This window comes from Hyperoodon ampullatus (genome assembly GCF_949752795.1).
Source record: "Hyperoodon ampullatus genome assembly, chromosome: X".
NCBI lineage: Eukaryota > Metazoa > Chordata > Mammalia > Artiodactyla > Ziphiidae > Hyperoodon > Hyperoodon ampullatus.
Window position 1 is genome coordinate 15,303,598 of NC_136913.1, and position 27,483 is coordinate 15,331,080.

General features: G+C 41.7%; 1 protein-coding gene across 9 annotated transcripts in view; it reads left to right on the plus strand.

The window, feature by feature from the left end:
- The window catches only part of REPS2 (RALBP1 associated Eps domain containing 2), a gene marked incomplete at its 5' end in the record, with an annotated part of 231,265 nt that overhangs the window by 118,035 nt on the left and 85,747 nt on the right, over positions 1-27,483 (plus strand). For 2 of the 9 annotated variants that reach the window (XM_079727343.1, XM_079727344.1), the window contains 5 exons: positions 3,204-3,298; positions 8,235-8,304; positions 9,770-9,823; positions 14,206-14,251; positions 17,364-17,500. In XM_079727343.1, coding sequence (XP_079583469.1) covers positions 3,204-3,298; positions 8,235-8,304; positions 9,770-9,823; positions 14,206-14,251; positions 17,364-17,500 — 402 coding nt within the window. The remainder of the gene's footprint in view (positions 1-3,203; positions 3,299-8,234; positions 8,305-9,769; positions 9,824-14,205; positions 14,252-17,363; positions 17,501-27,483) is intronic. The other 7 variants (XM_079727345.1, XM_079727347.1, XM_079727346.1 and 4 more) reach the window with 4 other exon arrangements.

The following is a 27,483-nucleotide window of genomic DNA, read 5'->3' on the forward strand; positions in this document are numbered from 1 at the left end:
TGTACCTAATGAAAAAGTTTAAAAATTACATGCAGTGAAATGTATGAAAGGCTCCGATCTTAAATGTACACTCGATTTTTTAAATATGTATCCACCCATGTAACTGCAATCAGATATAGAACATTCTGGCACGCCAGAAAGTTAGAATAGAGCTCTCTTTGTCTTTCTCATTAATAAAACAGTTAATCCCCAAATCGTTTGGATAGGAAAGAGTCATGGTGAGTCCAACCTTTGTATTAACTTCTTTGGAAGATTGAAAAAATGAATAGTGTCTCTTGCCCTTTCAAAGGCAGTGGGCTGATTTCTGATGTGAATTCTGTTATTCACAGAAGTATAGCCTCCATCGAAAGGGTCCAGAAATAGCTGGTGCTTTCAACAGCCTTTCTCACTTTTTAGAGAGGGCCTCTAAAACATGAGAGCTTAGTCATTGATGATTATTGGCAGGAGGGAACCAGTGTCTAAAGAAAATGTGGTTAGTCCTGAACAGATCATAAATTTCGTGGTTAGATCTGGAAAGGCCTTAGATTATCTTGTCTTGTCCCCTCCTCATAACGGCACTAGATTCAAAGTACCCAATGACTTATCTAAGTCCGTCTTCGGGTCTCTGACTCTTAAATAAAAAGTCTGTCGTTCTGTGTTCGGTAGTGATGGGGTGGAGGCTCAACCAAAAGGAAGAGACTAAGTATGTGGCTGGTGCCAGGGACTAGTGAACATGTTGGGGGAAGCATGACCCATTCTGGGATCTTGCCCAGAGGCCCTCAGAAAATGTACAAAGGGGAGGGTTCAGAGAGCAAAAGCTATTACTTGTTTCAGAGCTTGGACTTTGCTAATAGCAGCTGCTTTCTGACTCCAGCGGGCCGTAACTCCAGCATGTTCCCCTTCCTTACAGGCTGGGGGAGACCCTCAGGGGTCCCCAGGAACTAGTTTGCAGTTGGGCAGCATGACACACTGCTGTGTTTCCTCTTTAGTGTGTCTCTCTGTGTCCCTGTCTCCGTCTCGCTCTCTCTCCTCCCTCTCTTTCCTGTTTGGGGTCTTGAGGAATGCTGTTTCTTTGTTCTTATGTGGTGTGGCTATGGAACCTAGGCTGGGTGTCATGACTCCTTATTTGAGGAGTCACTGTAGGTGTTCAGGTGTTTCACGGCCTGTTTCAAAAGTCACTGATGAAATTTTTTTTTTTTTTTTTTTTTTTTTTTTTTTGCTGTACGCGGGCCTCTCACTGCTGTGGCCTCTCCCGTTGCAGAGCACAGGCTCCGGACACACAGGCTCCGCGGCCATGGCTCGCGGGCCCAGCCGCTCCGCGGCATGTGGGATCTTCCGGGATCGGGGCACGAACCCGTGTCCCCTGCATCGGCAGGCGGACTCTCAACCACTGCGCCACCAGGGAAGCCCACTGATGAAATTTTTAAAGGTCTGAAAGCCCTGAGCAAAAAGTGTATTGACAAAAGAGAAATAGCCTCTTGATTCCTTTACTGCTGCAAATGGCTGCTTTTACCTTGCTTACGCAGTAGAGGGGAGTCTAAAAAATAGAGCCTCAGTCAAGAGCATCTCCCTTCATTTTGAATGAAGTCCCCTCTCATTTCTTAATGGCCTTTTATGGAGCATGCATTTATATAGAAACAACTGAAGAAGAATCCATCATATACCCTTCAATTAAACAAAAATTGCACATCATTTCCAGTTTGTGGGATTAATCTTAAATAATAATTAAATAGTTTTAACAGAAATCATGAGAGACCTCATAAAACCCCATCAAACTTAGTGATAGTATATTTTAGGCAAACCCTAAGGGTTTAGTAGTTAACTTTTAAATGGTTTATCACCCTTGTTTATTTTTGTATTTGGTTCAAGAAAATGGCCAGAACTCTTTGGGTCTTCTCTGTGCTTTTTCATTTTTTTTTAGAAATTTATTTATTTTATTTATTTTATTTTTGGCTGTGTTGGGTCTTTGTTGCTGTGAGTGGGCTTTCTCTAGTTGTGGCGAACAGGCTTCTCATTGCGGTGGCTTCTCTTGTTGCGGAGCACGGGCTCTAGGCACGCGTGCTTCAGTAGTTGTGGCTCGCGGGCTCAGTAGTTGTGGCTCGCGGGCTCAGTAGTTGTGACTCGCAGGCTCTAGCGTGCAGGCTCAGTAGTTGTGGTGCAAGGGCTTAGTTGCTCTGCGGCATGTGGGATCTTTCTGGACCAGGGCTCGAACCCATGTCCCCTGTGTTGGCAGGTGATTCTTAACCACTGTGCCACCAGGGAAGTCCCTGCCAATCCATTTTTAACATTTGATTCAAAAAAGTGTTTTTAAACATGGCATTAAAATTTTGATTTCTTAATAGCTGGTCTTGACAAATTTGATTTGTAGCTTCTGTTTACTGTCTACCACAGTCTGCTTTTCCTCTTTGGAATATTGATAGTTTTCCTGGTTGTTGAGACATTTCTTTTTTACTTACTTTGTGACAAAAGTGGTGAAACAGAATCTGTTTCTAAGAAATAGTGGAGTATTCAGTGTTAGCTTACCAGGTAGCCTGGTTTTTCTTACGCTGATCCACTCAGCTACCCAGCTAACAGCTGCTGTCACTATACTATGTTGGAAGAAACCCATAATGTGATTATTTCATTGTTATAAATCAGGAAGAACTTGTGCTCTTATTTTTGTTATTCCTGCTAACCAAAAGAAATGAGTATTTCATAAAGCTTTCTTCGGCACATATCATTGTAAGATCTTGTCTATTTACTTCCAGTAGTAATAGCTAAAATGAAGTATTTCCCCAGTTAATGTTTATGGTATTCAAACTGTCACCATAGTTACTGCCATTTTAAAATGCTGCTAGTAGCTTAGTTAAAACTGAAGTATTGTGATAGTGATGGTTAAGGTGGAAAATGACTTCTGTGTTACAACATGAAATGCTGACAGCATGGACCCTCCAGCAGGAGTGCTGGCAGTTCAAGTCCTTGCTCTTCATTTACTGGCTCTCTGAGCTTGACTAAGGCGCTTACCTTCACTGCTCCTTAGTTTTATTGCGTGTAAAGTGGGCATGGCAGAAGTACTAGCTTGTATATGTAAAGAACTTGAAATACTACCTCAGCGTGATTAGTGCCATCTCTAGTATACAGGAGCTGGCTGATTTTGTTGCTCTATTTACCAAGCACAGAAAAGCTGCTAGGAAACACCATGACTATAGTATATATTCTTATGCATTCTTTTTGTTTCTTCTTAGCCTTTCCTAAGCCCAAGTGGGAGTGTGCGTTATTTGATTCTTATTCTGAGTCAGTGCCAGCAAACCAACAACCCCGTGACTTGAATCGGATGGAGGTAAAAGATCTTCATGTATTAATAAGTAAGGATGTGTGTACTATTAAATCCATTAGCTGATTGTTCTTTACAAACTCTGGAAAATTTGATTTCATAACGATTTCTCTTAATACTTAGTACTTACTTTGAAGCTCAGCATTTCAAATCTAGACACCAGATATATCTATAATTATCTTTTTTTCTCTTCTCCCTAAAACTAGATTTGGTGAAAAAGCAAAGTAGCCTCTTGACCTTTTAGAGGTGAAATTTAGGTATAGCCAAACTAAGCCAGAAAAATGTAAGCCAGGTTATTTACTTTAACCGAGCTTTAATTTTGAAGTAAACATTGTAAAGTTGTATTTTTAGCAGCTGATTATTAACAAGGTGTAATGAATCAGAACAGTTTTGAGAGGAGGTTTGAGAACTGTATATGAGGGCCCCAGATCACATTGAAAGCTGCCTGATTTGGATGATCCTCAAGAGAAACCCGAAGAATTCCTATAACGTTGGGCCACTGATGCAGGGGCTTAACTGTGTGCTTTAGGCGTCCTTATGGTTATTGTTAATATCAGCACTTTCGTCACCATCACCACCATCATGATTGCTGTGATGACAACTTACGATATCTGCTGTTCCCACCCTGAAAAAAAGTCTGGAAATGTTTCATAAATGGAGGTTTGTTCATAGGCTCCTATTACAGTGCTCCGACGTTGCAAGATGATAGAAGTCAGAGGCAGGATACAGGGCCATTTAAAAAATTTCTTGTGATTGTGTGTGATTATTTATTCTTTCCCACAAGGCTCTCGTGCCTGTAGTGCATGTTGTGGATGCCATCCTCTGCTCCTCTCTGAGCGAATCAAGCCTGCTTCTGCTGCGCCCCCTCTGATAACGTCTCTCTTGGCCTCTCTACTGCGCTTTCTTTGAGTCGTAGTCTCCGTGTTCCTTTCCTTAGCAGATTTCTACTCGGAAGGAGATAAAGTGATTTCAGGTGGAGTGATAGATGTACATTCGAAGAGTTTTGGCTTTTTCAATTTCTTTTTCTGTAGAATGTGTATGATGGTGAAGCAAGTATGATTGTTAGTCACTTTTCCCGGCCCTCAGTGTACTCTGGGGTTGCTGACAGTGTACGGAGAAGTTTGTCTGTCAGGCCAGGACAGACATCTCTACAACTATCTTATGCAGTTGCCCTGTTTTATTTTTTGTTTGTTTGTTTTGTTTTGTCTTTTTGTTTTATTTAAAAAATTTTTTGCTATGGGTACCCCTGCTTGTGTAAAATTATGTTGTTGTTAGGTGATTTACTAAAAAAGTCATTATTCGCATTTTCTCTAGTTAAACATTTTGTTCCAACTTGCCATGGTATCAGATGGGCTTTGCTTTTCCAACAGAGATAAATAATGCTGTTTTTTTTGGGAGAAGTTAATTACTGACTCATGTTGCTGTTCTTCATGTACTCACTTATCATCTCTAAAAGGAAAGGAGCAAATATACAGGTGTCTGTGAAGCCTGGAAATGGAGATATTTTAAACACAGGAATGCATGCTTGGAGTTTATTTTATTTTATTATTATTTTTTTTGGCCATGCCACGTGGCTCGTGGGATCTTAGTTCCCCAACTAGCGATTGAACCTGGGCCCTCAGCAGTGAAAGCATGTAGTCCTAACCACTGGACTGCCAGGGAATTCCCCATGCTTGGGGTTTAGATAGATCTTGGTACCAGCCCTGTGAAGGATGACCCCATAAAGGTGTTTGTTGTGAATGGAGCTGTAGCTGAGTCAGGTCTTGAGAAGTTTGCTCAGCAGTACATCTTTTTCTAAAGACAGCAGAGCTGTACCATGTACTTATTTCCATCAAGAATTAAAGATTATAATTTCAGGGACACTTGTCTTTAGCAGTGCTTCTTAGATTACTGGATTTGTTTCTTTTGTAAACAGGCTTATTGAGATATAATTCATATACCATATTCATCTAAAGTATACAATTTGTATGAAGTATACAGTGCTTTTTTGTATATTGACAGTTGTGCAACCATCACTATAGTCGAATTTTAGAACATCTTCATCACTCCAAAAAGAAAGCCTGTACCCATTAGCAGTCATCTACTGTTCCCTGCTTCCTCCAGCCTCTAGTAATCACTAAGCTATTTTCTGTCTCTGAATTTGCCTATTCTGGACATTTCATATAAATAGAAATGTAAAATATGTGGTCTTTTGTGACAGGCTTCTTTCACTTACTATAATGTTTGCTTTTGATCTTCCAGTTTTATTGAGATAGAGTTGACATATAGCACTGGATAAGTTTAAGGTGTACATACAGCAAAATGATTTGACTTACATACATCTTGAAATGATTGCTGTGTTAAGTTTAGTGAACATCCATCATCTCACATAAATACGCGCCATTAAAGAATTAGGAAAAAAGTTTTTTTCTTGTGATGAGATCACTTTGTGTAATGTTTTAAAGTTCATTCACATTGTAGCATGTATCAGTGCTTCATTCCTTTTTATTGCTGAATAGTATTCCGTTGTATGGATACTAACACATTTTTTTGTTTGTCCATTCTTCAGCTGATGGACATTTGGGTTGTTTCCCCTTTTGGGCTGTTAGAAAAAATGCTGCTGTGAATGTCCATGTACAAGTTTTTGTGTGCACACATGTTTTCAATTCTGTTGAGTATATATTGAGGAGTGGAATAATTGGATCATATTGTACCTTGTGTTTAACTTTTTGAGGAACTAACAAACTACTTTCCAGAGCAGCTGCACCATTTTACATTCCTCCACCAGCAGTGTATGTGGGTTCCAGTTTCCCCATACCCTTGTTAACATTGGTTATTATCTGTCTTTTTGATTTTAGCCACCCTAGTGGGAGTGAAGTGGTATCTCGTGGTTTTGATTTGAATTTCCTAATGACTACTGATATTGAGCATCTTTTTGCGTGCTAAGTAGCCATTTGTATGTCTTCTTTGGTGAAATATCTATTCCTATCCCATGTCCATTTATAAACTGGGTTGTTTATTGAGTTGTAAGTGTTCTTTATATATTCTGGATATAAATCTCTTATTAAATGTATAATTTGCAAGTATTTTTCTTTGTTTTCCCTCCCTTTCTTGATAGTATCCTTTGTAACACAAATGTTTTGTATTTTGATGAAGTTCAGTTTATCTAATTTTTTTCTTTTTTTGCTTGTGCTTTTGGTGTCATATCTAAGAAGCCATTGCCTAATACAAGATCATGAAGGTTTATTCTTATGTTTTCTTCTAAGGGTTTTATAGTTTTAGGTCTTACATTTAGGTCTGTGATCCATTTTGAGTTAATTTTTATATATGCCGTGAAGAAGAGGTCCAACTTCATTCTTTATTTTTATATGGATATCGAGTTGTCCCAGCATCATTTATTGAATAGACAGTTTTCTCCCACTGAATTGTTTTGTACCCTTACTGAAAATCAGTTGACCACAAATTTAAGGGTTTATTTATGGATTCTCATTTCTATTCCATTGATCTATATGTCTGTCATTATGTGAGTACTACAGTGTTCTTGATTACTATAACTTTTTGTTAAGTTGTTCTCCTTTTTCAAGAATATTTTTGCTATTCTGGGTCCCTTACACTTTTATATGAAATTTACGACCAGCTGGTCAAATTCTGCAAAAAAGCAAGGAGGATTGCTTCAAATCTGTAGATGGATTTAGGGAATATTACCATCTTAACAATATTAAGTCCTCTGACCCATGAGCATGGGGTGTCTTTCCTTTTATTTAGATTTTAAAAATTTCTTTCAACAGTGTTCTTTTGGATTTCTTTTTATCTATATTTTCTACTCCTAAATTATTTTATTCTGCTATGGATCTGGATTACAATCCAGGTGGGACAAGAAAATGAAAGAAGGGCGCTGTTGAGATACATTCTCTGTTCTAAATTACATCTGGAAGCTTCATTGTAATGCCAAGAATGACTTGCCTGTGGATGGCTAAACCCTAGATCAGGTTACCACCAAGCAGTATTCTAACTCCATTCTTTGAAACAGTTTGAAAACAGAAGTACTGCTTATGTCTCTTGGGCTGTTCAGATTCTGAGAGGTAAACCAGTTAACCTTTTGGAGCACCGGCTAACTCCAGGAATTTACCCTACTTCTTTAAGTTTTAAAATTTATCTTTATTTGACTTTTTTAATATGTTTAAAATAAAAAGAATATCAAAAGGCATATAGTGACAAGTTCTCCTGTTATCCCTATCCCCACCTACCAATCACCCTTCAATTTTTATATATCTTTCTAGAATGTGTTTATATATATATCAACTATGAATATGTATTATCCTTTAATCTTATCAGAGGGCAGAGTCCATGTTAATTGAGAGTGTAGAAGAAATTATAGTAAGTAGATTTTACATAGAATTTTAAGCTAATCAATACTTGATCAGTTTGGGTATTCATCTTCTTAGTGTAACTGAGGACTTCTCCCTTCAGTGAGTTAGCAGAAAATTTTGTTCTGCTCATCAGTAAAATTCTCTTATTCCATAACAAGGAGGCTGTTTGAATCAGGTTGAACACCCTCTACATAAGAGATCCTGGCAAATACCCATGTGATGGGGCCACTTGTCAGAACCTCTCTCTGCTTGTGAGAAAGTACCTAGAGCACAGGTTTGTTCTTGACTGGTGTCGTGGGCAAATGCTCCACAACTCTGGCTGAGTCCCACACCAGATTGAGATATAATGTGTGGTCTATACATGTACCTCAATCTAAGTCATTATTTTTTCCCTCTGTATATATAAATTTTTCAATACAAATTAACTTATACCTCACTAGAAACCTAAAAAGTAAAATAGTATTAAATGTCAGGGTTTATGGGAGGCAGAAATATTGACAAGACACATAGCTTTTAAAAACATTTGCATCAGATGTGCACATCACTTCATTTCCATTCCAACCCATATTATTAATTTACTTTTCTTTTCCAAGAAGCTATCTATTAAAGACATGGCCGACTTTCCTGTCCCTACCCAAGATGTGACTGGTGATGACAAACAAGGTATGAAAAGAATAAGTTTTCTCCCTTTAGGGACATTTTACCTATATATATTTTTAATCTACTTCTCTTGGAATGGCTGGCTTCTAGAGCATCTGAGGACTGTTCTCTGTATATGACCACATTTGGATGGATTAAGTAGTTCCAATTGCTGTCACAAAACTATAGTTCATAAAGTGGTAACAAGACCATGAGTGTCCAAAGCCCCTTCAGTTACGACCCCGTGCTCACTGCTGACCCTCAGGCTACTCCAACATCTTTTATTGGAATCTGATCGTACTAATTAGGAAATGACTAGAAGTGAACGGTTTGTGAGCATAACATCTTGTGTTGGCAGATGTGATCCCAGAATATCAATATACATGCACATTTGTACACGGGTCTAATCCTCGAGGAAGTTACCTTCTGGAGAGAGTTTCTACCCCTGGGCTTTATGCTCTGGGACCTTGTGGGTGTTGTGTTGTGATGATTTGCTTATCTAACTGGACGGGTGAGAGCAGTGCAGCACGGTGTTCCGTGTTACAGCTAGCATCAAGCACAGGGATGAGTTGGCCTGGGACTTATCTAGAAGAGCAGGAGGAACACCCCACCTCCTGCCATACTTCTATATAAGGCTTTATAATCTATCAGGTCCTTCCTCATGCACTGTATTATTCAGTCCTCACAAAGTGGAATGGAGGCTGGTATGTTTTATCACATAAAATATAAAGATGAGTAAACTAAAGTTCAGGCAGTATGAATTATTTGCTCAGTAAGAAAAAGAGCAGGGATAAGAACCAAGATTTTTGAATTCTCAAGCCAGTATTCCTTCTATTATCTGATATTGATTCACTGCCCATGAATGAAAGGCTTATCAGAAGGGACTAAAAATCAGTGAAGCTATTTCAGGTTTTGTTATCATGACCTGCCATGGATGTAGCTTTGTATGGGAGTTAAACATGAAAAATGTTTCCCATTAGGAAACAGTAATTGCATGCTCTCTGTTTCAGTATTTGCTCAGGAGAGGCAGGCAGACCTAGATGTTGTCTGTGGCAGCAAGTACTCTGATTACTGTCTTTACTAGTGGGTCTTAGCCTTGACTACCCATTGGAATAACCTGGCGAGCTCTAAAAATCCTGAATCCTGGCTCTCACTCTCAGAGAGATCCTTATGTCTTTGCTCTGGATGTCAGGAAAGAAACGGGGAAATTTGATACTTCCTGGTAATACTCCTCCCAGCCACTAGAGGCACTCTCTCTGGAACATTGAAAATACCTCTGTTCTTTGTAGGAGGAGAACCTGTTACCATAGTTTAGGAGACTTTTATTGTTTTAGTAAGTGCTATAGCAACTTATAGATGTTTGTAACACCGTTTTCATAAGTGATGACTAGGGATTCTTTGTTTTAATGTAATGTGTCTGAGACATAAAATTTTTTTTTCTTTACTTTTCTCTCTCTTGTTCTTTGAAAACAAAACGAAACACTGCTAGCTTTGAAGAGTGCTACGGATGAAGCCTTACCAAAGGATATGTCCGAGGATTCAGGTAGGAGAAAACCAATTTAATATATTTTTAATGTAATTATTTCTTAAACAAACAAACAAACCAAAACAACCCTGTAGTTTCAGTGAGAAAACTGGTACATCTGTGATAGTATGTGTATATATATATATATATATATATATATATATTTCTGTCCAAATATTTGTCTTGTGTTTTATTCTAAGGAAACCTTTTGGTTTCTTTTTTACTCCTCCCCTCTTCTCAGGTATGAGAAGAGGGTGATTTCTTTTTAAGTTCTGAATATAGGTTTTACTGAAAGGATTTCTCAGTTTGAATCGAGGGCCTCATTGTCACTAAGTATAAAATTGAGAAGGCTTGGATTTGGGAAGATTTCAACAAGCCACTGTGATCTCTGTGTAGAGTAAGCTGATGGGGTGGATTAATGGGAGGCTCACAGGTGAAACTTTGCATTTCCAAAGCATAAATCTCAAACGCTTTCATTATGCTTCACCACCAGGAAGGCAGGTAAATGTGCTTACACATGGAGTGGATTCCAAGGAGAGAAATAAAAGTCATGTTTGCCCAGGTTCTTGGAGAGTCAGAACTGTGTCTGGGAACCATGGAGGTAGTCGGGCCTGTGGCCTCAGCTTTCTTGACAGAGCCGTCACTGAACCAAGGTGGACCTAGCTGAGAACAAACTGGCTAGGGATGGCGTTACTGTTTGGAGCTCTGGTTATGAGCACATGAAAGAAGTTGCTGCTTTCTCTTTTATTGTTATCTCTCTTAATATTTCATAAGTAAATCATGTTTGTTTTGTTTAACTAGCTATCATCCAGGCTTTATTTTTTTTTAAGTTGGAACAAAGGAATCAATATACATCGAGGCTTATGCTACAGTACAGTATTTCCCAAACACTAAGTTCATTTAAGGTTTAAAAGAGAGAGGGGTAGAGGGAGAGAGAGGGATGGAGGGAGGGAGAATTAATATGAACGAGAATATATGATTGATTGCAGTGATGAGGCCTAAGAATCTGTATTTTTAGGCAGCCCCTCCCCGCCCAGGGGGTTCTAATGTTCAGCCTGTTTTGGGAACCACTACCTCTAGAAAGCGAAGTTAAGAAATAGAAAATTAAGATCATAGATCAACTATGACTCCAAAAGTGGTAGGAATTCTCAAGCCTAGTTTTGGCTTTTGGAACTGATTTTGGTTCCTTCATCATAGGCGGAAATGCTCTATTTGCATAGGACAGATGCCTGAGGTAGATACTTTCCAACTCTAATTTCTGGAAATGAAGTGGATACATCCTAGTTTTTGTGAACTTCATGTTATGGTATCAGTAAAAGTTATTTAAATTTGGAGTGTTAAATTGTGCTTCTCCAACAGCCTTTTAGGCTAATAACTCTTCCTATTTTTTCCATGAGCATACGTGTTCTCTGGGGCATGAGCTTTAGATGTCATTTTCAACATTCCTTCATTGAATAGGGCATGGCGTCACCAGACATAACCTATCAGGGTGTGCGTGCCACAGTACGTGAAGTATATCTGAATTTGTTTCACATTCTGCCTGGGAGCATGCTATGTGGTTTCTGATTTGTTCTTCCCTTTGCTGCCCTTTCTGGAGTGGATATGAGGGAATCCCTCATCTGAAAACGTATTTAATACCCTCTTTTCCGGGGAATGTTTGGATTCCTAGCGGGAGACACAAGAGTTTCAAGGTGGTGGTTTCTAATTCTGGAAGGCTGTCCATGCCACGTGGGCAGTTCACCTCAGTGGAGAATTAAACTTTAGGCTTGCCCTCCTATCCTGTTTCTGTTTCCTGGAAAGATGACATGCCTGGAGTGTTCTAGGAAGTTCTCATTCTTCTTCCCTCTGCCCAGCTCAGTGAGAAGCTGTGATCCGCCCGTGGGCTTCTGCCTGGATTCTGACCCAACCTGCCCTTGCCATTTTTGTGGATATTCACATGCTCCAAATGCTGAGTCTGACTTTCAGGGGCTTGGAGGCTGATGGAAGACTTACCTAAAATCGTATTCTGCAGCTTTTTCTGATCTTGAACCTGTGGAAGCTTACCAGCCCTGCCTGGGATCTCATTTCCCTCTTTTGCTCTTCCTTCCACAGTGGGTGGTGATAACCATGATAGTAGTAATGGTGGTGAAGGAAATGTGGTGGCTTACAGATGGGATGGGACTGTGTCATCAGGGAACGCGGTATTCCTTGTTACATATTTTTCTCATAGACCCTTACCCTTTGAAGTGCTGAACATGTACATATTAGTGGAATCTGCTGGATTTCTTAGCTAACGGCACATTCTAGCCTAATTCAAAAGGCCATACTGCACCATGGCCATCTTTTTCTGTGTCTCCAGGTCCTGCCGAGGGCGTCGGGCCTGCTCGCCCTCACGCTGTAGTCTTCAGCCTGCTGTTGGTGATTCTCACAGCTGCCCAGTTGCTGGCTGCCACCGCTTGGTCTCTCCTTCCATTCCCTGCACCCACCTGCACCTCCTGTGCTATCCTAGAAGCAACTAAATTTCAAAACCAGATTTCTAAGCTTGAAAAATTAGGAACACCCTACAGCAGTAATATGTTGCAATTCTAGAATACATTTAGTTTTTAAAGCGCCTTCACTTTCTTATCTCTCTGAGTGAGAAAGGGGCCTCATTTTATTATCTTCATTCTGTAGGTGAGGAGACTGAGGCTCATGGAGGTCACAGCTAGAGGCCAGGAGTAGCCCCTGGACCTCAGGACTCCTGGCCTGGTCTCCACGCCTCAGCCACACCCATCACGCCATCTGCCTGCCTGTCTATCTCTCACCAGCAGGGTTCCCCGCTCCTTCCACACCCATCCCTCCCCCTGGCACAAAGACAAAGATAGTGGCAGTGGACAAAGGAAGTAACGGTCACCGCGGTCTGGTTTGGGGAACAGTGTTTTAAAATGGCTGAGACTTCTGCCCACATATTTCTGGGAAGCAGTGGGGCCTGAGAGAAGCGGGCCGGAGCCAGCCGTGGGCGGCCTGCTTGGAGGGTGGCCCTCAGTCCCATGGTGAGTGGTCGTTGCACTGTCCGCCCAGCCCCCAGGTAGCCTGCTGTGCTGGAGGAGAGGCTTTCTCTTGGGCCGCCATCTTTTGCCGCCAGGGGGCTGGAGGAGGGGAGGTGGTTTTCCATCTTCGTGTGGGCGGACGAGACTGGGCAAGGCAGGCTCACACTGCTTGGGCTTCCCATGCTTCTCGGGGCTCCAGCAGCCTTTCAGTGGTTTGCAGTTAAAAGATGCCCGTGTCCGCACTCCAAGAAGCCAGAGCGCTTCAGTTGGGAGAAAAGCACGTCTTCTATAGCTGACTGAAGCTAAGGGGAGGTGTGTTGCTAGTTTGCTCTGGGCCTTGTTAGCATTTCAGCTCCGCATTCTGCCCTGCTTATCCAACCCAAGGAGTTTAATGATCGTCAGAAATCCAGCATGCTTCATACCAAGGAGGGGTTTTATCTTTGGAGTAATGTAAAAGAGGATGGCATCATGCAGTGAGACATTTTCTTTCCGGAAAAATTTGTGCAAACAGTATACAAACTATATTCTCCTTGCTCCTAGTTAGTAGCACTTTTTCTTTGAATTTTTATGACATTTTATGATGAAAAATTTGCAATGTTTGCAAAACCTTAGCACAGCTAGTGGTTTCTAAAGTTGTCCTCCACAGAGGATTGAAAACGTAAAAAGAGGATTAATGTTTTTGTAAGTATTTCTCATTACTCCCAACAACTTATGATGGGAAAGTAGGCTCCGTGTGTTTGGTAGTGAGCAAGCTAGTTCATGATTTAAATTGGAGAAGGAAAAGTTGTATGGTTGACAAAATATTTTAATGATTTCACTTCATAATATTCTCTGTACGATTTGGGACACAAGAATATTTTCTTATAGGAAAAGCTGCATAGATCATTTCGACTTAACTGTGGGACTTTGATTTCTTGTGGTCATGCGGTCCTGGTGGTGTATTTTAAGAAAATCTTAAAATATGTAGCCCAATAGATTTCTTCCTAGCCTTCAGGGGAGACTGGTTCAAAATCTGTTATTACTAGGCTATCGTGATAGACCAAGAAACCCTCAAGTCTGAACCCATCATTGTATAAATAGATAACCTCTTGAGAGAGTTGTCTTTTAGGCCGGAATTGGTTCATTCATCAACTTCGATTTGAGAATGGCTTCATGGCTAATGGTCTGATGAAAGGAAAAATATGTTGGCTTTTCTTTCTTCTTAATTGTGCCTTTAGCTTTAGAAATAAAATTATGGAATCATGAAAATGTGGAAGTGGTCAAGTTTTCCACACAGATACCTGTACCTCCTGTTTACCTGTTGATGTGTTCTGTACTAGCCCAGGTGCTGCTTAAAACCTGTTTAACTGCAGACATGAAACCCAAGCAAACAACATCTAATCTTTATTTCAGCCACTCCTAAGGATTCCAACAGTCTCAAAGCAAGACCAAGATCCAGGTAGTGTTTGTTTAACTTCTGCTTGAATGCCCTTTGTGCCATGTCCCTGACTAGAAACAAACCTTCCAACCCAAAATCTTTTCCCTTCAATTTGAAGCTTAGGATGAGGGTGAGTTCACTCATCATGAGGGGCCTGACTGGAGCCCGCAGTGCTGCTGGGGAGGCGCTTAGTTTCTGTGTTTGTTAGTGCTGGGAGAGGGGCTGCTGCTCTCCAGCCACCTGACACAAAGAAGGGGCAATGTGATGTGACCCGGTTGCTGCAGGATGATAACGAATAGGGGGAAAGTAGCTTTGGAAAGCAGGAAATACCGTTAAAAGGTAACTAACACTGAAATGTCCTATCATGACAAGGTGAACACCAAAAAATAGGAAGTCTGGGGGATAAAATCTAGAGTAGGGAACTACAGTGCTTCGGTGATTTCAGTGCGGCTCGAAACTTCAGGTAAGCAGTGTTTGTGGACTGTTTCATCCTCGTAGAGCCTCTTCTCAACTTCACAGTTTTTAAGTCAGTAGAGGTTAGTAGAAGAGGGGGAGCCAGTAAGGCAGTGCTGTGATTGACGTCAGACATCAGAAGGGAGGAACGAAGAGAAATACAGACTCTCATAGAAATACTAGAACCTCAAAGAGGGGAAATGGTGTTGAGACTGCTCTTTACCAGTAGACTGCAGTGGGAGACAGGATGCTACGTGTGTGTTTTCCAAGTTCTGCTTTGGCTCTTAGTGACTTTTTTCCTCCTTTGGCTGCTGGATGTATTCCTGAGAATGTGAATTTAAATCTGACCATATTTTGTATGCTTGCAATATTGCCAATTTAAGGAACTCTCGTCTCCTTGTAAGTCAAAGAGTTACCCCTTGTAGAAGGTACAGATATCTGTGTTCATATTTTTTAAAATAATAGGGACACTAATTCATTTTGGTAGGAAAGGAAGTTATAGTTCCTGTTTCTCTCTATGGCCACCACATTTACTCATCCTGATTTTGAAGGATGAATGGATCTTTTACAAGTTAGTCCATGCTGCCTTTAGGATGTAGGAATAGTAACATTCATCTGCCTTCATAGTAGGCAAACCCTTCTCTGAATGGCAGAAATTGAACCTCACAGTTTTTACTTCTTCTGGCTTCCTCTCAAAGCGAGTGAAATGACAAAATCTCAGTCACATATTCTATTATTAATATCTCTGCTAAATTTTATATACTATTCTTTTAGGGATTGGTCTCTTGGTCTAATTTGGATGTTTTTATTTTCACTACACCCAACTGGGTCCTTACTGAGACCGTGAGAATTAAATTATTTTAATCCTCCTTTTTAGAATACTAAAGCCATGTAGAAATGTAAGGGAAAAAAAAAAGAAATGTAAGGGAAAGGGAAATCACCCTTCTAACACTGCTACATTCATCATTTTGTTGATTCCCTGCACATTTATGTTTTAATTGGTTGCAGTCATAGTTTTACTGTATCACTTATTGGATATTCATTTAACTTTCCATATAAAAATACAAATACACAGGTTATATATGGAAGTAAAATGGAATAAGATGTAGTATGAGATTGTGTGCTCAATTATATGTATGTGTGTATATATACACATGCACACACATGCCTTATACACGTACACATTATTTTCTCTTTCTTGAGTGAAAAATGTCACTAGAGCTGTATCTGGCATAGAAAGTTCTTTCTAGCCAGGGTCTCTAATTTCCTTTTTTAATCAAGAGTTCCCATTTGAAAACTTTGTTGTCCTTTTCTTTGGATTCCCTTTTATTCTGGTTGAAAGGATCAGAGCACCCTTCCTGCTAGTTCCTGCCTGCCTTTGCCTTGCCTGTCTTGCCAGTTGTGTTACAGGGACCACCCCAGAGCATGTCACATGCCATTATGGTGGCTTTATTAAAGATTGCAACCTTGCATGACAAAAAACCTCTGGACTACCACAAAGAAACCTTGAGGAAGTTATTCAGGAAAATAAGAACTTGCTGTGTCAAAACCAGCTTTACCAAGAACTGAAGTTGCTTAATAGTAATGGGTAGATTCTAATTTCCTAACTGCCACTGTAATAGCTAAATACCAAGACACTTTTCTGAGTTTAATTTATCTGTAGGACACACCTCTGATCAAAGGTCATTTTCTTCTTTGACAGGAACTTAGCTCAGAAGCTGAATAGAACAGACATAAGATGTACACATGAGCTTCTTAGAAAATCATATTGGGAATTCATCCACAAACTTATTCCTAAGCGATAGAGTAATGTACTGAGTTGAATTAATTTAGTAAATAAGTAGGGCTCTAATATATAGTCTAGCTGTGCCCCAAGTTTTCTTCCCTGGCTCATAGGCAGGCAGTCTCAGAACATTTTAAAGATATAATTTAGAAACTGAGACTGGAATGTGAATGAAACCTGTGTAACCTTCTAGCTATGTGACCTTTAGCAACTTACTTAGTTCCTTTTTCATTAAATGCCATGAATTGGAGTTATAATCTCTGAAATTGCCTAGTTAGCTCCTACCTTGTTACAGATTGAGAGAGAAGGTTAAGAGGAGGCTTTTGCTTTGAAAATTTCCCCAAACCTGTATTTCTCATGGTAAGACAACCAAGGCCCCTCAACCTGACTGATGTGTGTTTTCCTCTCCTGAATTTCATTTGTGGCATATTCTGTTGAACATTTGATTCTTACTCTCAGCTTATCTGTCCCAGTTCCATATGTGCCTGTTATCACATTTGCATGTAAACAGGAGAAGAGTTCTGCGGTCAGTTAATACCATGAAGCCCTTCTATTAAAGTATGGAAGTACCTAAGTGGAAGGGTTTACGTGTTATTCTTATTAACAATTCCAATCAAAATGGATTTGAATTTACAGAAAGCGTTCCCTCTGGGGTAAATTCAGGTCTAAGGTATAATAAGAGCAAAGAGGTTAAAAAAGGTTGTGACTCAGGGTTGGGGGTTGGGCGCTTGTTGCAGCTGCTGTGGTGTCCAGGGGGCAGCACCGTGCCTGGCTGCTCCGGGAACTCAGCAAGCCTTGGCAGTCGCTTTGTCTTCTGTGGGTATTTTCTGTTTCGGCCCAATTTCAGAGAGTAAAGTTTTGCTGTCTGCCTTCTGACCTTCCCTTATTTTGCTGCAGATCCTACTCTAGCACTTCCATAGAAGAGGCCATGAAGAGAGGCGAGGACCCTCCCACCCCACCACCGCGGCCACAGAAAACCCATTCCAGAGCCTCCTCCTTGGATCTGAATAAAGTCTTCCAGCCCAGTGTGCCAGGTGAAGTGCCCCTCTGCGCCCCAGCCCTTCCCTTTCCCGTTGGAGTCATTGGATGGGTGTCACTACAGAGGCCTCTGTGGGTCCAGAGAACGAGCAGACCTGGCCCAGACGGCCTTCACGTGGCTGGCACATAGATATCACATGTGTCTGGAGCCTTGCCCACACTTGCTATGGACCAGGAATTATGAAATTCTGTACCCAGAGGATGAAAATGCTTCCTCCCCAGACAGTGCACTGAGTGTGTGGCCAGGGTCTTGTTCTCTGCATCGTGGTAACTTGTGTCCAGGATTGCCATCTGTGATTTCCTCAGACGCTTATGCCGTTCTTCTGTGACAGGTCTCGGTGGTCAATGCCTGGCCAGAATTTTCTGCATTTTATCCTTCTGGTGAAGATCCTGTGTCCTCCAGGCTTAATGCTTAAGGGGGCTCTGCTTTCTAAATCTGACTGATGGTTAGGTGTTTAGTGTGGGCATCTGGGTCAAGGGCTCGTTCAGTTGGGCTGCTCTGGGGCTTCTGGGGATGGGACTTGCTCAAGGCAGCTGCTGTACAGCTGGGCGGGAGGCGGGGAGTGTGGGGCGGCCTGTCTGCTCCCCTGGCTCCCTGTGAAGAGGAGCTGTCCTCCCGGGAGCCTGCGGAACTGCAGATGCGAGCCATGCCTTCACATGAGTGAAGGTGCTAGCGTACAGCTGCTGTCCCAAGTGTTATTTTGGGAGGCGCAAGGGCCTTTCCACTGACTAATGCAGGCAGGCTCTAAATACAATGATTTCCTGGAACTTTTTCTGTATGCCTGTGCATTTTAAATCAAGCCAACCTCAGATGCTAGTGATTTGCAGATGATTATCTTTTTTACTAAAGCAAGGAAAGAATCTCCTTGGCTCACACATGAGCATGACCCCTGTGTCCCGGCAGAGCTCAGCATGTTTTATTTGTTCTAATAAAGTACTCTCCTCATAGTAAAGTTATAGATTGTTTTTTAATATTACCAGAATCTGGAACTCTCTATGAAATTTGATTCTCTGCCATGAGTTCATCAGATAAAAATTTGTCTTGAATTTTCCCCCATACTTTGATCCAAATTCTGGCATAATTTCATAGTAACTGGTATTTGGGGTGGGAGTAGCCACGGATGATGATGCTATAAAAATTTCACGTGGCTGGTGGATGTTGACCTAGAAGATTTTTCTGTGGACACAAGAAGATTAAAACAATCTGGGCAACCATACGTTTTCCTTGCAAGGAGAGAGGCTGGAAACATGCCCCCCCTCTCAGCCTGTATCTCTCTCCCCACGAGGAGCGCCAGCTGTGCTGGAGAGTGGACGGGCCGTGGCCTTTAACCACGTGGCACCCTAGAGTGGGAGAGAGAAGACTGAATGTGGAGTTCAGCTCAGCTGCTTATTAACTATCTGATTTTCAGCAAGTGGCTTAATCTTTTCTGCATCTCAGATTCCTAATCTCGAAAACAGGACCAACCCTCCAGAGAATTAGAGGGTGTTGATGAGGTAATAGATGTCATTCTAGTAGTGCCATGTTTGGCCCCTAGGCACTCACTCCCACGGAAGCCCGACGGGGAGAGGAGGTCTGAGGAAAGCCCCTGACGCCCTGACCCCCAGCGGGACAGTTCTCTGCCTTGATCCTCGCAGTCCCCGGGACGGCTCGCAGAGGTACCGAGCTGTGGCCACCTGTGGCAGTAGCCCCTCATTAACACACCTTGTCTGGGCCCGCTGCTCTCCTGCCCTGTCGTGCTCGCCTCGCACCCAAATCAAATGCCTGCTCCCAAGTCCCGGCGGTAGGGGCTGCTTTCAGGAGAGCCTGCATTCAGCCGGTTTCTCTTTACAGCTCCGATGTTGATAGGACTTCAAGGGAAAAGTATTTTCATTTGATAAATGCCAGGGAATAGCTAGGTGGGTGACATCTGTGTTCATAGCTTAATTCCATTGTCTTTCCAGTACAGGTTTACACAAATGAAATTTTAACGAACAGTTTAAAGTGATCACATGAGAAACAGAGCATGTCTGCATTATGAAAAGCAGGTGGTACCATTTCATCTACTTAATTTGTTTGCCTGTGGGTTAATTCTCACAGGAAAGTACAAGGGTCTGTCTGAAGTATGTAGAATTTTAGTGGATTGCATATTGCTAGAAATTACTTATTAAAATTCTGACAAGCTAGGAAAGCACGAGGTAGAGTCTAAACCAGTCACCATAGCACCCTCAGTGAGAACCGTGGTGCCCACGTAGTCACCCCTCTGCCACACTTGTCTTTATGTGTCACTCTAGCTAAGCTGGGTCACACTGTGCTTGCTGTCCTATATCCTGCGCTTCCTGATTAACCCTCTTTCATAATATGGAGCTGTGTCATTTCTTCGCGCCTGGGTGACGTGGTTGATTGCGCCCTATATGGGGCTTTCTGTGTCCCCGTCTCCCCCCATCTCCTCCTCCTGTCTCTTCCTCGTAGTGTCCTCTCGTGCTCACATGCTGCTCCCCTCTCCTCCCCTCCCCTCTCTGCTTCTCTCCTCTCCGCCCGCCCCCACGGAGGCATGGACCTCTCTTTCCCAGGCTCCGCCACCAACCTCTCTCTGCCCTCATGTCATAAACAAGGTAGAGGTTATTAATGACTTCGTATCTATATCTTTGTTTCCTTGTCTACTTATTTTCTTGGGCCGAAGTCAGAGATGCTGAGTCAGAGGCCATATACCTTTGAAGTGTAGACACAGGTTGCCAAACTGTGCTGTCAACAACTTGTACCTTATGAACTTATCCCACTGGTAACGTCGCCTGAGAGTGTTTCCTCACACCCTCACCAGCACTGGGTAATGTTCATCTTTTTAATCGTTACGTATCTGATAGACAAATGTTTGCATTTCCTTGATTCCTAGTGAGCCTGAACATCTTTTCCTGTGTCGTTATTGGACGTTAATATTTCTTCTTTTGTGAATTGCTCGTGTGGAGGCGCACTTAGCTGCCGGTGCTCCTGCTCTTTGCCCAACCACAGAAACCACTTGTCTCCTCTTCATTTTTCCTATGAGGGTCTGGACCTGTCTTATCTCAAGCCCTTGGGAATGTGAAGGTGGCCTGGGGGAAGCTAAGCTAACCTGCTCCTTCATGCGGCCCATGTTCTTCCAGCCCCCAGTACCCCATCTTTTAGCCAACTTTATCACTTAAGACAGACTCTACTACCTAGGCCATCCTGTTTATAACAATAGAAGAACGAGGAAAGGTAAAGAAAACAGGGAAAGATAATGTGCGATGAAATAAGATACGAACTTGAGTTGAAAAGGAAAGATAAAGTGAAGCTAATGTTTTTAAAAATGAGAATCACAGGATTTTGAAAAACAGAGTGAATGAGGCTAAGTTGCTGAGTCAGAGTAGCCTAAAGTGGAGCGATAGTGTGGAGAAGAAGTAGGATGGAGAGAAGGTGCAAAGAAGCAAGAATGAAAGAGGAAAAGGTGAGATGGTTGTTATATAGTGGTGATGATGTTTATACAGAGGGAGAAGCAAATAGGATAAGAGCCCAAAGAGACCAAGCGGGGGAGAGCCCACAGACTCGGTATAGGATTCAGACAGCATTCAAAGGACTCTTGGGAAGGAAGGAGTAGCTCAGAAGTGGGTGGCATTAATGCCTTCAAATTTATGATAGGTAACATAATACGGGGAAGAATAATGAAGGATTGTTTTAGATTGTAAATCTATAAAAATGAACCAGGCCAACTCTGGCAGTGTGGGACAGTTGGCTTTAACCTTGATATCTGCAAAGAGGGTGTGAACATGTGATTTGCAGGAGTCTAGTCTATCCCAGGGCTCGAGATAGGTAGGTGCTGGCATTACACCTAAAGCGTGTGTTTTCATAGGGAGAAGTTGACATAATAGGATCGCTGTGTGGAAAAGGGAGCTCACCTTTGTCATAGCTGATTCAGACCATGGAGCCATCCTTTCACAGTCCCATATAGCTGCTCTGTTGGAGAGAAAAAAAGGTGCAAGAAGGTCTAAGGCAATGATGATGCAAGCATACAAAATGTAGAGGCAGTCAAACCTGGGACTTGCTCAGTGAGGTTTAGATTTTATAGCTCTATACTTACAGCCACGTAACATGTTTTATTGCTGAAATTCCTGTAAGAAAAATCAGACAGTGAAGACGATACTTTTTAGATCCTAACCTCTTTTTCCTCACTGAAACAGTTGTTTTCATAAGGCTTTTTTCCCTTCCTCGTAAAAGGGTTTCTTCTGTTTCACTGTGTGGGGTGGGAACTCCCTTCCTCCCACTCTTGACACTGCCTTGCCTCCTCCAAAGCCATGGGTTTGCAGCCCGAGGTTTCCATAGTGACAGTCAGCTGCCTCAGTGCTACACACAGCCCTGTCCAGCCACTGAGCCTCCGCCTGGCAGAAAGGGCAGATTACGGGGGGGAGACGTAGCCATCCCTTTAGAGATTCAAACCAAGAATCTTCATCATGTCCGCACAAATCTAACAGGGGCAACTTAGTCCCTTGGATAGAGCTAGCTGCCAGGCAGTGGGAAAGGAAGTCCCTGGCAGGACTGCCACTTCCCAGTGCCACCCTGCTTACTTTAAGAAAGGAGAGTGCATTTCGGTGGACAGCTCTTTCCACCACATCCCGTATGGCCGAGGACACTGAGAGCCACGTGTTAAAACCATTATGATGGCCAAACAAAACACATCCATGGGTAGTATCTGCCCATGGGTAGATAATGTCCTCTCTCTGCTTTAGACACACTGATAATAAAAGTTCACTCCATGGTTAAGAAATTATGGTACATCCATACCATGGAATCTTATGAAGCTGTTAAAAAGAATAAGGTACGTGTACTAAGTGGAGAGCTACCTGAGACGAGTGAGAAAGGCATTGGTGCATGATACGTATGTTCTTCATTGTATAGACAGTTTTTCGGAAGGATACTTGAAAAAGTGGTAACAGTGGTTGCCTCTGGGGAAGAGAATAGGATGACTGGGGCCCAGGCATAAGAGAGAAACTTACTTTTCATCGAATATCCATTTGTATCTCTTCAGTTTTGCCTCATGTACAGATATTACCGACTACAAAAAATTTACTTTTCACTCTATAGCTGTAGTGACCAGATGGCACCTGAGAGTACCAGAGATGGCCTTCCCGGATGAGTTTATCTGTCTCAAACCTGCCTACCAATCTGTATCCAGGGTATTTTTACAGCCGATCTGCTGCCACCTCCTAGAATGGAGCTGAAATGACAGAGCATTCCAGAGCATTCTTTAAGGATTCCTCCTCAGTGGCCCTCCGACACTGAGGAATAGTTTTGGAGGACTTCCCATAGCCTCCATTGTGAGATGTATGGATGGGCAGAGGGTTGTGATAAGGGCTCTGTCTTAATTTGGTGGTGGTGGGGGTGTGTTTATTGAGTGATGAACTGAGAACAGTTCGTCCTGGGTTTTCTACAGATGAATATTTCTTTCTGCAACTTAATTTAATTAATTTATTTATTTGTTGGGCTTCTTTGGGTCTTTGTTGCTGCATGCAGGCTTTCTCTACTTGCGGCGAGCGGGAGCTACTCCTCCTTGTGGTGCACGGGCTTCTCATTGCGGTGGCTTCTCTTGTTGCGGAGCACAGGCTCTAGGCGCGTGGGTTTCAGTAGTTGTGGTGCACGGGCTCAGTAGTTGTGGCTCGCGGGCTCTAGAGTGCAGGCTCAGTAGTTGTGGCACATGGGCTTAGTTGCTCCGAGGCATGTGGGATCTTCCTGGACCAGGGCTAGAACCCGTGTCCCCTGCATTGGCAGGTGGATTCTTAACCACTGCGCCACCAGGGAAGCCCTGTTTCTGTAACCTTAGAAAAGGTAAACCTCTTGGGAATAAGAGATGGTCTCAGGACCAAACTTGCCTTTCAGGTTTTTTAAAGGATGAATTTGGCCACACACACGGCTATGACCTTACAGATTTCCTTATTGTATCATTGCTGTGAGAGCTACTTGTTCCCTTTTAAAATCTAGTAGGATTTTGAAATCTAGTGGAATTATGGGATTCCTGCCCCATGCCCAGACTTTGGGGTCCACAGTACATAGCCAGCCAAGGGTTCAGTTTGTCAGTCTAGATAGTTTTTTTTTTAAATGAAAGCTTTATTGAGGTATAATCCACATTCTATAAAATTCACCTGTTTAAAGTGTACAATTCAGTGGCTTTTAGTGTATTCACAGTGTTGTACAGCCATCAGTATTGTCCAATTTCAGAACATTCTCACCACCCCCAAAAGACACCCCATACCTGTTAGCAATCATTCTCCACACTGCGCTCCTCTCCCCAGAGCCATGGGCAATCACTAACCTACTTTCTGTGTCTATAAATTTGTCTGTTCTGGACAAATATATATATATGTATATGTATATATATATATACATATATATATATATATATATAGTCTTTTGTGATGGGCTTCTTTCACTTAGCATCATGTTCGCAAGGTTTATCCATGTTGTAGAATGAACCAGCACTTCATTCCTTTTATGGATGAATAAATAATATTACATTTTATGGATGTGGCACATTTTATTCATCCATTTATCAGTTGATGGACATTTCGGTTGTTTCTACCTTTTGACTATTACGAATAATATGGCTGTGAACTTTCATGTACAAGTTTTTGTGTAAAAAAGCATATGTTTTCCTTTTTCTTGGGCATATACGGGAGTGGAATTTCTGGGTTATATGTTAACTCTTTGTTGAACATTTTGAGGAACTACTGAACTGTTTTCCAAAGCAGCTGTACCAGTTTGCCATCTCAGTAGCTATGTATGAGGATTGCAATTTCTTCATATCCTTGAAACCTTTGTTATCGTCTGTCCTTTTTATTTTAGCCATCCTAGTAGGTCTGAAGTGATATCTTATCATGGTTTTCATTTGCAATTTCTAATGACTAATGATATTGAACATCTTTTCCTGTGCTTATTGGCTACATTTATGTCATCTTTGGAGAAATGTCTATTTAGAATCTTTGCCCATTTTTAAATTGGGTTATTTGTCTTTTTTTTTTTTTTTTTTTTTTTTGTGGTACGCGGGCCTCTCACTGTTGTGGCCTCTCCCGCTGCGGAGCACAGGCTCCGGACGTGCAGGCCCAGCAGCCATGGCTCACGGGCCCAGCCGCTCCGCGGCATATGGGATCCTCCCAGACCGGGGCACGAACCCATATCCCCTGCATCGGCAGGCGGACTCTCAACCACTGCGCCACCAGGGAGGCCCTAAATTGGGTTATTTGTCTTTTTTTGTTGAGTTGTAAGGGTTCCTTATATATTCTGGATACAAGTCCCTTTTCAGATATATGATTTACAAATATTTTCTCTCATTTTGTGGGTTGTTCTTTCAAGCTTTTTGATGGTGTCCTTTTTAGTGCAAGAGTTCTTAATTTTGATGACATCCACTTTATCTATTTTTTCTTTTGTCATTTGTGCTTTTGGTGTCATATCTAAGAAACCATTGCCTAAGGCTTCCCTGGTGGTGCAGTGGTTAAGAACCCACCTGCCAATGCAGTGGACACGGGTTCGAGCCCTGACGTGGGAGGATCCCACATGCCGTGGAGCACCTGGGCCCGTGTGCCACGACTACTGAGCCTGTGCTCTAGAGCCTGCGAGCCACAACAACTGAACCCGTGTGCCACAGCTACTGAAACCCGCACACCTAGAGCCTGTGCTCCACGGCAATGAGAAGCCTGTGCACTACAACAAAGAGTAGCCCCCGCCCGCCGCAACTAGAGAAAGCCCACGCACAGCAACAAAGGCCCAATGCAACCAAAAATAATAAATAAAATAAATAAATTAAACAAAAAAAGAAGATACCATTGCCTAACTCAAGGTCACAAAAATTTACTCCCCTTTTCTTTTAACAGTTTTATATTTGTAGCTCTCACATTTAGGTCTGTGATCCATTTGAGTTGATTTTTGTATATGGTATGAGATAGGGGTCCAGATTCATTTTTTTGCATGTAGCTACTCAATTGTCCCAGTACCATTTGTTGAGAAAATGATTGATTCCCGTTGAATTTTCCTGGTACCCTTGTTGAAAATCAATTGACCATCAACATAAAGGTTTATTTCTGGACTCTTATTTCTGTTCCATTGATCTATATGTCTATCCTTATGCCAGTACCATACTGTCTTGATTATTACAGAATTGTAATAAGTTTTGAAATTGGAAAGTGCATAACTACCCACTTTATTCTTCTTTTTCAAGATTGTTTTGGTTATTCTGGGTACCTTGCATTTTCATATGAAATTTAGGATCAGCTTCTCAATTTCTGTTTATTTAAAAAAAACAAAGCCAGCTGGGATTTTGTTAGGGAGTGTATTGAATCTGTAGATCAGTTTGATTAGTATTGCTATCTTAATATTTTTTCCCCAACTTTGAGGTTAATTGACAAATAAAAATCATATATATTTATGGTGTACACATGGTGTTTTTGATTTTAACAATATTAAGTCTTCCAGTCTTAATGGAAGAATGTATTTTCATTTGTTTAAGTATTTCAAGAATGTTTTGTAATTTTCGGCATACAAATTTGCACTTCTTCAAATTCTTACAGTCACCCCTCTGTATCCTCAGTTTCTGCATCCACCGATTCAACCAATTGTGGATTGAAAATATTAGGGAAAAAAATTCCAGAAAGTTCCAAACAACAAAGTTTGTCTTTGTTGTGCACCAGCAACTGTTTGTATTAGGTAGTATACGTAATCTAGAGCTGATTTAAAGTATATGGGAGGATGTGCATAGGTTATATGCAAGTATTACATCATTTTATATAAGGGACTTGCGCATCCTTGGATTTTTGTATCCACAGGGGGTCCTGGACCCAATCCCCCAGGGATACTGAGGAACGACTATATTTTATTTATTTTGATTTTATTCTAAAGGAAATTGTTTTCTTAATTTCATTTTTGCAATCTTCATTGCTAGTGTATAGAAATATAATTGTTTTTTGTATATTGATCTTATATCCTGTGACTTTGTTGAACCTGTCTATTTGTTGTCTGGACACATCTTATCCTTAACTTAGATAATGAGGTAGGGAACATACTCATTATTGGACTTCTAACTGTTTATCTAATCCTGCATCTTTCCACAAGTCAGGGAGGAAATCCCTTTTCGTGTTTGGGAAACATGGAAAGAATCATTACTGAATGCTTGCAACCAGTTTTACTTGTTCTCTCATTTGTGAAACCAATTGATCTAGTCCCATTTATTGAATAGTATATTCTTTACCCATCAGTATGCAATGTCCACTCTGTCCTAAGCGAAGTTTCCCGATTTGCAAGTGTTGTTTCTGGGCTGTTTACTCCATTAACACCAAGTACTAGGTATCATAGTGATAACGGCTGATATGAATTCGAGACTTACTTTGTACAAAGGACACGTTTAAAGTACTTTATATGCATTATTTCTTATCCTTACAACAATCCTAATGAGGTAGATGCTGTTTTGTCCTTATTTTAGAGATGCAGAAACTGAGGTACAGAGGTTAATTTGGCCCAGGTCATGGAGCTAGTTGATGGTGGAGCTAACGCTTAAACTCATGCAGTCCAATGCTGGAGCCTATGCTCTGCTGCCTCAAGAAGGGGCAAGTATTTCTCTTCTCTCTACCCTACTTGCCTCTCCCAACTTGCCTATTTGGCCAGATATTTACTAGGCACGTCTCTCTCTGTTCAGGTGCCTCTGCTGCAGATTGAGTTCTTAAGAGAGGGTAGAAGGCAGAATGCTATTATTCCTCTTGGTTGCAGCCCTCACCCTGCTTCACCAGTCAGCTGAGGACTGGGATTCATCTCCAGACCTGGGCAGTTGGCTGCTACTGCAGTCACTTGTCTTTGAATGGCCAGGGAATGCCTTCCAATTTTCTAGACCTAAATCCTTGCTTTCAGGCCTGGTCTTGTTTGTGGAGGGGTCTATCGTGAGAAGTAACACACTGAGAATTCATTAAGTTTTCCCCTTGGGCTTCTCAGTGGTTGATAGATAAAAGGTGTTGG